The sequence below is a fragment of the Mesoplodon mirus genome (assembly GCF_964341445.2).
Source record: "Mesoplodon mirus genome assembly, chromosome: 2".
In the NCBI taxonomy this organism is placed as follows: Eukaryota; Metazoa; Chordata; class Mammalia; order Artiodactyla; family Ziphiidae; genus Mesoplodon; species Mesoplodon mirus.
The window spans coordinates 164380349-164394361 of NC_138977.1; the positions used below are offsets into that span (position 1 = coordinate 164380349).

At 36.6% G+C, this 14013-nt stretch overlaps 1 protein-coding gene across 1 annotated transcript in view; it reads right to left on the minus strand.

The window, feature by feature from the left end:
• Positions 1-1693: 1693 nt before the first annotated feature.
• RAB28 (RAB28, member RAS oncogene family) overlaps positions 1694-14013 on the minus strand; it is a 102684-nt gene continuing 90364 nt past the window's right edge. The window contains exons 6-7 of the mRNA XM_082637577.1: positions 13053-13130; positions 1694-2642 (exon numbers count right to left, since the gene is read on the minus strand). Coding sequence (XP_082493703.1) covers positions 2550-2642; positions 13053-13130 — 171 coding nt within the window. The 3' untranslated portion in view covers positions 1694-2549. The remainder of the gene's footprint in view (positions 2643-13052; positions 13131-14013) is intronic.

Below are 14013 nucleotides of genomic sequence, written 5' to 3' on the forward strand. Positions count from 1 at the left end.
TATAAACGACATGAAATGATCAAAAGGGCATGGCCTCACCCCTTACTGAATGTAAAGCCTTGGGTAAGTTTAGTTCAGTAGTAGACTTCAATCAGTCACAGCTTTAAAACAGCAGCAGCAATAACAAACATCTCTCCCACTGGACTGTAGGGTCCTTGAGGGTTGAAATCTTTTACTCAACTTTATATTCTGCTAAAGGCCCTAGCAGACTGACCAGCATATATTAGAAAGATGTTGAAAGGAAGGATAAACTGAACTATCTTGAAGGGCATGCCACCTTGAAAGGCTTAAAAAGGCTGTTTAGCTGTTATAAAATGAAAAATACAGAAATCAAAGTAATGAAAGACTGGACTCAATGTCTAACAAGTACAGCAGTCACAATTTTTTTTTTTTTTTGCGATACGCGGGCCTCTCACTGCTGTGGCCTCTCCCATTGCGGAGCACAGGCTCTGGACGCACAGGGTCAGTGGCCATGGCTCAGGGGCCCAGCCACTCCGCGGCATGTGGGATCTTCCCAGACCGGGGCATGAACCTCTGTCCCCTGCATCAGCAGGCGGACTCTCAACCACTGCGCCACCAGGGAAGCCCCACAATTTTTAAATTTCTTAAATTTCAAACCACTCTTGAAAAAGTGTCACCCTGGCCGAGAGGCAGAAGATCTCCTATGGGGTTTACCTCTGTGATTCCATGACCTCTTGCAAGTTCCTTTTTTTCTCTCTCTTTTTTTTTATATGATTATACCAGAGGAGCTCACGGACCTGCCCCTGCCCAGGTACTGGGACAGCAGGGAGAGCCAGAAGCAGTCCTGCTCACCCAGCACCAGAACCACCAGGGGCTTCCCCACCTCTGGCAAGTTCCTTTTTCTCTCCAGACTTCGGTTTCCTTAGCCACACAAGATGTGAAATAACAAGTTTTCTAAAATCCCTTACAGCTGTAAAATTAAATGTCCAAAATTTCTACACATACCTCTGGCAAGTCTCCTATGAGGAACGCACCCCAATAGGCACTCCTGAAGGACGTGAGAAAAAAGAGACCCAGGACTGTCCTTCAATAAGCTCATGGTCTATGAACAATAAAACACAAGGACACAAATAACTGTGATCCAAGGCTGGAAGGTGTAATGGCCATCCAAGAGGTGCTCACATGGAATTTGCAGCTGTGGAGACAGGAGTGGTCTTGCAGAGGAGCAGCATTCATCCCTTTTTGATGTGGCCAATACAGAGCACCCAAATGCCAGCCAGGCACTGTGCCTGCACACAAAAAACGCAACACAACTGTTACCAAGACAGAGAGAGCGCTGCCCTCATGGTGTCTAAAGGCTGACTGAAAGAAGGCAGACATTTGGAGAGGGGGAAGGAATTCCAGTCAGAGGGACCTGTGAAGCAAAGACAGGAAGGCAGAGCATCAGAAAGCATCAGTCACACAGGAGTGAGCCGTGGCTCCACTGGCACAGAGGCAGGCAGTACACAGAAGAGCAGCATGAGAAAAGGTAGGCGGATAGGATGCAGCTGATATGGAGCTCCTGAAATGCCAGGCTATGGGGTCTGGATTTTAACTAGTCCAACAAATACCCTAACAACTCTAAGTGACTGAATGTTTATTAAACTTCACATGATCACTGATTTGTATCCAAAAACACTTTGTTCTTCTGTAACTAAAGGGAAGATGGCTGAAAGAAAATTCTCCCCCCAAAGTAATTTAAATAAATTTATTTGCAGGAGAAAAACGTCTGAACATCAGGTACAGTCTGATCCACAATGATCCAACAATAGTCAGAATTCATTCTGGAAGTACTCTTACACAGTTGGCAGGAGAAAGTCCACATGGAGCATCAGCTGAACGTTTATCAGAATTCACAAAGCCATCTAACCTGAGTATTACACAATACATAATGACCATGATATAATAATAAAAATACAATATCCAATACTCACTACTTTGTGAGCTACAGTTAAAATATAAAGAATTTAGGCTCTTTTTTAAAAAATGAAAAAAATATTTCTATTATAGCTTTATTTCAAGCATTTTCAGTTAGATACAGCTTTATATATTTTCACTCACAATAGACAGCAAAAGAATGCCTTCTTAAGTATCTGTAGATAAAATATATTACTCGTTTAAATGTTTGCACTCTGAAGCATACTTTGTCAGGTATGAGTTCAGATAAGAGTATGAAACTGTGCTGTGGCAAAATCCTGGCTGATGATCAAGACTTAGATAGTTTTCATATTTGTTTAAAACAACTTACATCAGGGAAAAAAGAAGTGAGGACATAAAGAGAACCAACATTATTCTTTTTCAATGAAGCAGTCTAATTCCAGAGAACGGGCTTTCCATTTTGAATTCAAAGTGTGTGGTCCCAAAGTTGAATTCTTTCCAGTCCAAGGAGCTGCCTGCGGCTGAGGCAACAGGCAATGATGAAGCGAGTTGAGAGGAAAGCGTTAACTGAACTACAGAGATGGTCACTGATAAAACAAGTTCCTACAGGTCCTCGAGCCCACACAGAGGCGAAGGGCAGCCAGAACTATCAATACAGAAGAAAAATGCGCTCACTGAACTGCACACACAGAGCTTCTAGGAGGGTTAACAGTTCTTGACATAGGTTCCTGGTTGTAGTTTACAATATCTGCCTTCACCACCCTCTGTCATAAAAGAAAACAAAGTTATTATCAGGACATCAGAACATTTAGAAAGAGCTCCTTAAAGTATATTTTTATTTTCTGAACTTTGGTGAACTCCTGATGATAGATATCATAAATGAAGCAGGAGCTGATATTAAAAGAACCAGCCAGGACCAACTAAGGTCAAGCTGGGATATATTTTGGTGGAGGGTGAGGGAGTAGCGGGGTAGGGGTAATTCTGTTAAGGATGTAATAGCATTTCTTTTACTGAGTCTTCTCTGGTTTTATGACAATAATAACTTAAGGTTACCACAAGTCTAATAAAAAATTGGCAAATCAATATGAAAAATTAAGCCCTGGTTATAATTTAAAGCAAAGGAATTAAAATTAATCATTTATATATCTTAATTCATAGATAAGACCTCACCATTTCAAAGAATATCATTATTAATATTTCCATAAATCATTATATCCAGTCATAACTTTTTAAAGAATGTTTATCAATTTGTGAGTTAGTGAAAAGAGATATAAATGTCAAAGAGAAGTTACATATAAAGAAGAAATGTGTTAAGCAACCCATTTTTAAAACTGTTCTCCCAAATCCCTAACTTACTTCCAAATAGCTCACTATTGGTTATGAATAATGACTCTAACAAAATATAGAATAATGAGAAAGTTAGAAAATTACCTCATATTCATGTTTTTAAAATAATTTAAACCAAAAGACACTTTTAACTCTTCCTTTCTTCCCTCTAACACACACTTCAAGGAATATCTTAAACAATGAATTTAGCAATATGCCCTAACATTCATCTCTAAGTAATTATTTAAAGTAAAACAAATCCTTTACTGGTTTCAACTCTTTTACTAACTCTGCACACACAAGCAGACAAAGAAGGGTAACTCAAGGCAAATTTTAAAAATACTCTTTCAATTATCAGGCTATTTCAGGAAAAAATGGTAAGGAATGAATAATGAAATAACTGCCTCAATTCTCCACTTCACTGAACATGTAATAAACACAACCATAAAGACAAATACGTTTGAAAGTAACTGAAATATTATTTTAATTTTTTTCCCAATTCCTTGTGTAAGTCATAAGTCTCCCAGGAAAGGATCAATTTTTCAAAGTTCTAAACCAGGACTTATGCAATATTAATTCCCAATAATGTATAATAATCATTTGAACTTCTCTATTCATAAAGAAAAAAGAACAAGACAGCATTCACTAGCTCTCCCCACCCTCCTCCCCCAAATTGCAACAGTTTATCAATTAATACCTGCACTACTGTACTGAACAGATTCTACTCTGAGCAGAGTTGGTATGTTGATTATCTTCTTCCGGGTACTTCACTATTTCTGCCCTGACAATATGCTGTCAATTCCGTACAACATAAATAAGATGCAGAAGAAAGAGGAAAAAAAGAAAGAAAAATGGAAAGTTTATTCAATGACTGAAAATAGAAGGGAACAAACACCAAAGTAGAAAAAGAAATACACACATAAATTTAGACATGTCACAAAAGAAATAGCAAAATATATGCATACAAAAGTAAAGAAAATGAACAAAGATCCAAGAAACATTATTCTCTACAATTCTATTTAATTACTGAAATAGACATGTCTACTGAACCTCTCAGAGAAGCTGTGGGTTCTATTTATGATATCACAATTACACACAATATATATAATGCCCAATATTTCAGAGGGCAACTAAGAATTTGGGGGCTTTTCTATGCTAAAGTGCAGCCAAGGTACCAATTCAATTTCTTTTTACAAACATTACTGAGGATCTACTATATGCCAGTTGCTCTACACTAGGAACAAATGATGAATTACACAGGATTTGTTCATAAGTTGCTATGGACCTAATGGGAAGAGAACATGTACACAGCTAACTGTCATACCAGATAAGTGCTTTACTAGTGGACTTAAAAATATGTTGTGGGAACAAAGAAGGAGTGATTCATTTTCTTTGAAGGTGGGGAGAGGATGCATAAATCAGAGGAAGCTATATGTCATTTACAATTTTTACATTTAATAATATTTATTACTTTTCAAAGACTTTCTTTTGAAGCTCATTCCCCCACCCCTCACACAACCCTAACCTCCATGTTTCCAAATTCCATACAGAAATAAATAAGTTCAAAACACACTTTACTATCGTTAAAAAAAAAAATTCTGACATACAATATTTAAGCACAACAGCTGTTGTTTTCAATTATCTAAGAGTTTCGCTAAATAATCAAAACTAGTTAGGTTTTTTGATTGCTATAACCCTTAAGATGAAAAGACTACATATGACAGATATGATAGAGATAACACGCTCCCCCAATTTTTTGGACTTGAAACTATCCTCGCTTTTAATGAGTTCAAATATTTTATTTCAGAAATATCTTCCTTCATAATAGCATCTATTAATTAGCACATACAGAAAAAAACATGTTAATCAGGTTGCTGCTTGTGATAATGTTTATAAAGATAGGATAAACAACTGAGAGTGAATGAACAGGACACTACGGTATATTAGCCTTGGATGGGCTCTGCTTCAGTTCTCTAGCAGGCACTATTAACTTCTGGATAAGACTCATGATTTACTAGGCACTCAGCCTGATGCTATCAACAGAAGCATTACCACCTGCCACATGACATATGAGGGGGGTACATCAGTGAAACGCTGAACACCATCATCTGGCCTCCCCAAAACTAATTGTTTCACACCAAACTATGGGTTACAATAAAGAGAAGGGATTTTCATAATCAGTAAGCAACTCATTAATCCTCCAAAATGATGGTTTAAACCCTATCCTATAAACACAACCAGGTTACTGACCTGTGGTCAAGACATTCTGGTCAAAGTTATTGACTAACATAAATGACTTGGATTTTCACCATTAATTCTCATCAAATCAATGAAGAACTAACAAGGCAACATCTTTCTTGGGGGCCTTGGCTGTTTGACATAAAGCTTTGCACAAAGTTCCTGAACTGGAAGCCAGAACCAAAGCTCTGCATATTCAGAGCTTTGCTTTCTATGAGTAAAACAAGCATAATTTCCATGTCATAAACTTCATGATAGGTGATTTCACAGTAGTCGGCTTGTTTACAAGTCATTCATTCATTGACATTTTCAGAGAAAATGTTTCCTACAAAACACCCACCTTTATTTTTGGAGCCACAAAGTACACTCAATTACTCTCTGCTATTAGTCAGTTGAGTGAAAATAATGCAGTGGCCCTAAGAGGAAGGGAGCTGTGTGGTTGAACACCAGCTTAACCCTTGTTTTGTCAAAGAGTTGTGAGTGGATACCGGAAATGGTAGCTCTCCATAAGGGTAAGAAAGAAAGCAACCTAGGAGTTGAGGTAAGGTATAAGCAATAGAGACTGATTCTTCAGAAGACACTAAAGATAAATTTGGTCAATTCTACAACTGTGTTTTAGTCCAGATAGTAGTAACAAATTTACCTTTGCAAAAGTCATAGTTTATCATGCTCAGGATATGGAGTAAACATACTTTGACAGCTGAAACACCTGTCACTATCACTCATTCAAAGCAAACCACTATTCTAGGTATTGGAAACATTCATATAAATAATACATGATCTCTGTTTTTTGAGACGCATAAGAGTCTAGCATGGAAAACAGATGTGTAAACTATTAAAGAATATTAAATAAATTAAAGAATACTATGATTGATACAAATTCAAAGTGCAAAGATTATAGGTTACCATTTAAAGCATGGATATAACATTTTGAAAAGCATGATATTTTACAGACAGTGGGAGCTTTTTCTTCTGTATAATGTGCCATTATAGGCTGCCAGTAACATTCACAACTTTGGGCAAGTTACTTCACCTCTTTGGACTTCACCATCTCCTAATTTATAAAACACAAGGTTTATCTACATGGTTTTATCCCACCTGGTTTTGAAACTATATGAAAAAATCAATTTTAAAAATGAATAGTAAAAGAAAAAAATGGAATATGATCTATAGGCCTTAGCAATATTTTTTGGAACTGTCTCCTCAGGCAAGGGAAGTAAAAGCAAAATAAATAAATGGAACCTAATCAAACTTAAAAGCTTATTCAGAGAAGCACAGGGAGATCAGCTCAGTGCTCTGTGACCACCCAGAGGGGTGGGATAGGGAGGGTGGGAGGGAGACGCAAGAGGAAGGGGATATGCGTATATATGTATACATATAACTGATTCACTTTGTTGTACAGCAGAAACTAACACTACATTGTAAAGCAATTATACTCCAATAAAGATGTTTAAAAAAGGAAAAAAAAAGCTTATGCAGAGAGAAGGAAAGCATCAACAAAAGGCCACATTAAATAAGCATTAAATAATGAAAAGGCTGCCTAATGAATGGGAGAAAATATTTGCAAATGATATATCTGATAAAGAGTTAATATCCAAAATACAGAAAAAACTCATACAACTCAATATAAAAAACCAAAAAAACAAAAACAAAACAAAAAACAGACTTAAAAATGTTCAGAGGACCTGAATAGGCATTTTTCCACACAAAACATACAGAAGGCCAAGACACATGAAAATACGCTCAACAATGCTAATCATCAAGAAAATGCAAATCAGAACCTCAATGAGATTATCACCTCACACCTGTCAGAATGACTACTGTCAAAAGGACAAGAAATAACAAGTTGGCAAGAATGTGTAAAAAAGAGAACCCTAGGGCTTCCCTGGTGGCACAGTGGTTGAGAGTCCACCTGTCGATGCAGGGGGCACGGGTTTGTGCCCCTATCCGGGAAGATCCCACATGCCGTGGAGTGGCTAGGCCCATGAGCCATGGCTGCTGAGCCTGCGCGTCCAGACCCTGTGCTCCACAACGGGAGAGACCACAACAGTGAGAGGCCCGCGTACCGCAAAAAAAAAAAAAAAAAAAAAAAAAAGAGAACCCTAGTATACTGGTGGTGGGAATGTAAATTGGTGCAGCCACGATGGAAAACACTATGGAGCTTCCCCAAAAATCTAAAAATAGAAATACCATATGATCCAGTAATTCCATTCTTGGGTATATATCTGTAGAAAATGAAGACACTATTTGAAAAGATATATGCACCCCAATGTTCATAGCAGCATTATTTACAATAACCAAGATATGGAAGTCATGTAAGTGTCCATCAACACATGAATGGATAAAGAAGATGTGCCATACACAAACACACACACATACAGACACACAATGGAATATTACTCATTTTGCCATCTGCAACAACATGGATGGACTTGGAGGTTATTATGTTTGGTGAAATAAGTCAGATAGAGAAAAACAAGTATTATGTGCTTTCACTTATTTGTGGAATCTAAAAAATAAAACAAACAAACTAATGTAACAAAACAGAAATAGATTCACAGATATGGAGAACAAACTAGTGGTTACCAGTGGGGAGAGAGAAGAGGGAAGGGGCAGGATAGGGGAAGGGGACTAAGAGGTACAAACTCCTAGGTATAAAATAAATAAAATACAAGGATGTAATGTACAGCACAGGGAATATAGCCAATGTATTTAAATAACTTTATATGGAGTGTAATCTGTAAAAATATCAAATCACTATGTTGTACACCTGAAACCAATATAATATTTTAAGTGAACTATAATTCAATAAAAAAAAAAGAAACTAATGCATACCTAGTTCAAACCAAACAAAGTCATAGTTTATTAACTGGCCAGTGAAAATGTCACTAATTGGGAATTGTAAAAAACGCATCTAGAGCATACTTAACATATTTGTCTGCCTTCATGTATTCTGGGAGTCCTTGAGGACAAGGACTTTAACTTATTCATCTTCGTATCCCAGATTCTAGTGTTCTGGCACAAAGTAGACTCGCAAAAAGTGTTTGCTGTATTAATAAGCTGTATTCCCTTTCTTTTCTCCCTCTTCCCTTCCTTGAAAAGCTTGTAAAGTGTGTTGATAACTCATTTTATATGACTCCAAAACAGGAATATTCTAGGTTAGAATTAAAATAGCAGAATCTCTTTAAATAATCAGTGAATGGAACTAAGACTAAAACCTTATTATAAATATTTGTCACAAATGAAATTACTATAGTGTCAACTTGCGTGTAACTGGTGAGTCTATAGCCTAGCTCCTTCTGTATAAAATAATACAAAATACTTTATCACTTTGTGACACCGAATTCCCTCAGGAATCTTTCAAATGACATAAAAACTACAGAAAACAGGTGCATAAGCTCTCTCTCTCCCTCCCTTTCCTCCCTACTCTCCCACTCTCTACAGATATAAAATCTGAACTTCTTTGGTTTTAAATGAACTTTCAGAAGACATCAAATGGCCAACATGTACATGAAAAGATGCTCAATATCACTAATCATCAAATTAAAGCTACAATGAGATAGCACCTCACACCTGTTAGAATGGCTGTCATCAAGAATATAAGAGAGGGCTTCCCTGGTGGCACAGTGGTTGAGAGTCCGCCTGCCAATGCAGGGGACACGGGTTCATGCCCCGGTCCGGGAAGATCCCACATGCCGCAGAGCGGCTAGGACCGTGAGCCATGGCCGCTGAGCCTGCGCGTCCAAAGCCTGTGCTCCACAACAGGAGAGGCCACAACAGTGAGAGGCCCGTGTACCACAAAAAAAAAAAAAAAAAAAAAAAAAAAAAGAATATAAGAGAGAAGTGCTGGTGAGGATGTGGAGAAAAGGAAACAGTTATGCACTATGGGTGGGAATGTAAATTGGTGCAGCTACTGGAAAACAATATGGAGTTTCCTCAAAAAGTTAAGAATAGAACTACCATACCATCCAGCAGTTCCACCTCTGGGTATTTATCCGAAGAAAATCAAACAATAACTCAAAAACGTATATGCACCCCCATGTTCATTATAGTGTTATTTATAATAAGCAAAATATGGAAACAAACTAAGTGTCCATTGATAGGTGAATAAAGAAAATGTGGTATATATATATATATATATATATATATATATATATATATATATATATATATATATATATATACAATGTAATATTATTCAGCCAGGAGAAAGGAGGACATCCTCTCATTTGTGAAAACATGAAGAGACTTTGAGCATATTGTGCAAAATGAGATAAGTCGGACAGAGAAAGACAAGTACTGTAGGATATTACTCATATGTGGAATTTTAAAAAGCCAAACTTGTAAAAACAAATAAAATGGTGGTTTCCAGGAGATGGGGGGGGGGGACAAGAAAGATGTTGTCCTGTCAAATGTTGTGTCAAATACATTTCAATAAAAAAAAAACACTGTGCTTAACACAGCCTGCAAGTATGTTCTTAGAAACATCTTTTAAAAATAATGCATTAAAAAAATTTTTTAATAAAAAAATTTAAAAAAAATAATGAACTTTCAAAAATGTTTCCACTGTGAAATAAATAATTTAACTGGCAAAAGCACCAAATTCATTGATCTCAGGAATGGAGAATGAGGTTTCCCTATACAAAGGATTCTGACAAACACAATAAAGGAGGGCTCTAGCAGCTTGATTTCATCTTCAAATGAATGAATTCAAAGTCAACACCAACAAACTGAAGATAGAATTAAACTTTATAGCATAATAAAGAAGATGGGGTACACTAACAAACAAGGTGGGGTGCATAAGGAGGCTGGGGAACTATGTAGTTAACACATCTGATGCTGCTTTAGTTAAAATATGCCTAGATGTTACGTCCATCTCTAAAGTCCAAAGAGTAACTCTTTGGCTCCTGTGACTAAGAGTGAGCTACAAATATTAATAAAGCTTCCCTAGAACTCTGTCTTTCAAAAGTATCCCAGTTACTCCATCTCTCTGGAGTTGTCACTGAACCTGAGCACTTGCTCTGGGGCTCAAGCGATGTACACTCCCTTCTCAGTGCAGCCTCCTGTGCCACACCAGTACACCTTCTCCTCTTGGGGGGGCTCATCACTGGGTCTCCCCTTTTCTCCATTACTCAGGTGAGAAACCTCAGCGTGATCTTGGACTTCTTCTCCCTTTTACCCAGTCATTCCACAAGTCTTACTGATTCTTCTGTGAAATGTCTCTTATATCCATTCTTTCCCTTCCACCCCTATTGTGGTCCTTATCACATGAGGACAGTAACCCAGTCTCCTTGCTTTCAATCTCTTTCACATCCATACACACACACACAAATCCCATTAGATTAATCCTATCTAAAAACTGCTTTCATTTATTTCCCTGCTTAAAATTATTTTCCACTGTCAATACATGAGATAAAACTTATCAAACTTGGCATTCATAAATCTCCATAATCTTTTTCTCAAATTCCCTTCATACTCCAACACAAATGGTCATTTATTTTAACCAAACTCCTCTTTTGTTTCCAAAATACAACCTAAGCTTTTCAACGTGTTCATGCCAGCTTCTTTTTCAACTCCCTACTCCAAACTACACAGTAAATCTTCCCCTAATATGGCAGAATGGAAACATTAGGGGCACTGTTATCAGACAGGCCTGAGTTCAAATCCTGACTCCACCACTGCCTAGCTGTAGGTTAGTAGATCAAGTTACTTAACCTCTCCACAGTCTGTTTTCTACCCATAAAATGATGAAGTGCCACCTGCCCCACAGAGTTATTATAAGGGTAAAATGAGATAACACAGTGCGTACCACATAATATATTAATTTTCTTCACTGAAAGCAGGGACTGCATCTTTTTGTTGTTGTTGTTGTTTTGCGGTACCCGGGCCTCTCACTGTTGTGGCCTCTCCCGTTGCGGAGCACAGGCTCCGGACGCGCAGGCTCAGCGGCCGTGGCTCACGAGCCCAGCCGCTCTGCGGCATGTGGGATCTTCCCGGACCGGGGCACGAACCCGTGTCCCCTGCATCAGCAGGCGAACTCTCAACCGCTGCGCCACCAGGGAAGCCCAGGAGTGTATCTTAAACTCTTTTAAATCTCCTCTGAATTCACCACTAAACCACACTTATAATATATGACTAATAAATCATTTATGATTGTTTGATAATCATTCATAGACTATCAAATCAGGGAGAAACATCATTTAGGAAGTGAAGCTAAAAAGCAGAGGAAATCACTTGACCTCTGGGGTCTGCCAAGGTCAGTATTATCAAGCAAATCGTGGTAATTTCTCTTTCTTGTATCCATCCTCCTAGGCCAAAACGAAGTAGCTATTTTTGTGTCTGGGAGCAATTTATATGGCACAAATATTGGAACACTGTGCCTGGCCACAGTAAGTGCTGAAATGTCTTTTGAATAATGAGAAATAAAAGTAGATTTCCAGAGTTCCAAATATTTTAATGAAATTCTAGGAACAGCCATATCAGCATAATAATTTTCTTTTATTTTTAAATTTTTTTTATTAAAAAAAAATTTTTTTTACATCTTTATTGGAGTATAATTGCTTTACAATGGTGTGTTTCTGCTTTATAACAAAGTGAATCAGTTATACATATACATATGTTCCCATATCTTCCCCCTCCTGTCTTCCTCCCTCCCACCCTCCCTAAACAATTTTCAATTGATATCTGCTCAAGTTGTTTAAACACACTCACATGCACACACAAAGAGCGACCATGACAGAACTAACTCTAAAAGAATTGAAGAAAAATTTAATGATGGGGAGAGATTGCTATACCTTTTTTAGCTTCACAGAGCAGGGACAGAATGGAGGGGATTGAGGGAAAGTGTAATTTATATGTTGCTTCTAAGCAAATCACTCCCGAAGCCTGACTTTAAACTACAGACTCTTGCTCTGATTTTTCATTCAATCAAACATGTGAATTGGTATGCTATTGTAGTGGTATTTTTAAATGCTTGATTATTGGTATTCATGTTTATTTCTTAGTCTAAGAGAACTGTCTACGAATAGTGAAAGAATTCAGAAATCCCCAATAATTAATACCATTATTAAATTAACAATAAAATAACATGAAGAATTAATATCATTACAAGGCAGGACCTTTTAGAGAAGAACAAAGAGCAAGACTTTAGAAAAAATAATGTTTTACCAAAGCAAACATGGAAGATGCCAAATGGGGTAAATTCTTACTAGTTAACACTAACCTTTGATAAATATTAGAGTTGCGATTTTGTATAAAATATAAAAAGGATATTGTACAGTAATCATGGAAGAAGAACTTTAATAAAGAAGTACAAAATAATACAGTCAGTTCCTTAACCCATTATTTAACCACTGATGAAATTTTTATTGTATTAATCTCATTTTTCCAACAAAAAGGACAAAATGAGGTTTCAATGAGGTTCCATCATTCGGCAAAAAGTTAACATCCTCCATCTTCTGCAATAAACACTGATTCATACACACAATCTATTTTTAAGGCTTTTAGGGATATGTACATAGAATGCATGAATGTAAAAGGATTCAGGGTGAAAATTAATGTCTTTTAAGAAATAAATTATTTTTTTTAAATATACAGTTCAATTTAATCACCTGTGACTGTTCTATTTCTGCTTTGTTTAACTTGATTCCAAGGATTTCAGCAGCAACTTTCTGAAAACACAGGAAGACCTACATAACAAAAACAGGTTTAAATGATTTAAAACAGGCATGCTTAAGTTACCTTCAAATAAATTGAACTTTCTAAAAAGTGATAAACAGCAAAAACTGCAAAAAATATGATGTACCAGGTTATTCCAAAAATAGCTTTATTTGTCAAATACAGCAACATTTTAAGTATAATAATTTTTTAAATGATTAAACCATAATTTGAAAAGCCATACACTTCACTGAACTGGTCTAAATATACATTTATCCCTAAAAACTTATGCTTTTAAAGATTTAACATAAGACAATTAATTATAGCTACCAAATTAAAAAAACAAAACAAAACTACTAGCATAATAACAAACTCCTATAAGTCCTGAAGAAAACGAAAATAAATTAGTCTATACTTTACTACCTGGGTAAAGTTTCTCGCTGCCAGTTCTACAATGGTCTTTTGATCTGGCGTTAGCCTATATTCAAAGGTCTTACTTTACAAGTCTTTAATAATCTTTGTGGTTCTCATCAATTTTAATAAATTCTCCATATCTCTTGAGCAAAAAACTTATAATCTTTACTGTATTTTATCAAACAGAAAATGAGCAGTATACTCCATTATCATTAAACAAAAATCTATAGACACGAATCCAGTCACCGACTGTAATGCATAACTTGTCTTTGTTCTGTAAGTGCTCTATCATATTCTTATCCCTACTTATCTCATGATTACTTACTGAATATTTATCACAACTTTACTAATTTAACTTTGATCCCTAATCAAAAAGAGATACATATCCCCAAAAGGTTTATGTCATTTGTACCGCAAAGAGCATTATATATTATAGTTCATTGATGGTCAATGTTCAAGGAGAAATAAGAAAGCTAGTGTGGTGGAATGGAGAGAAAAAGG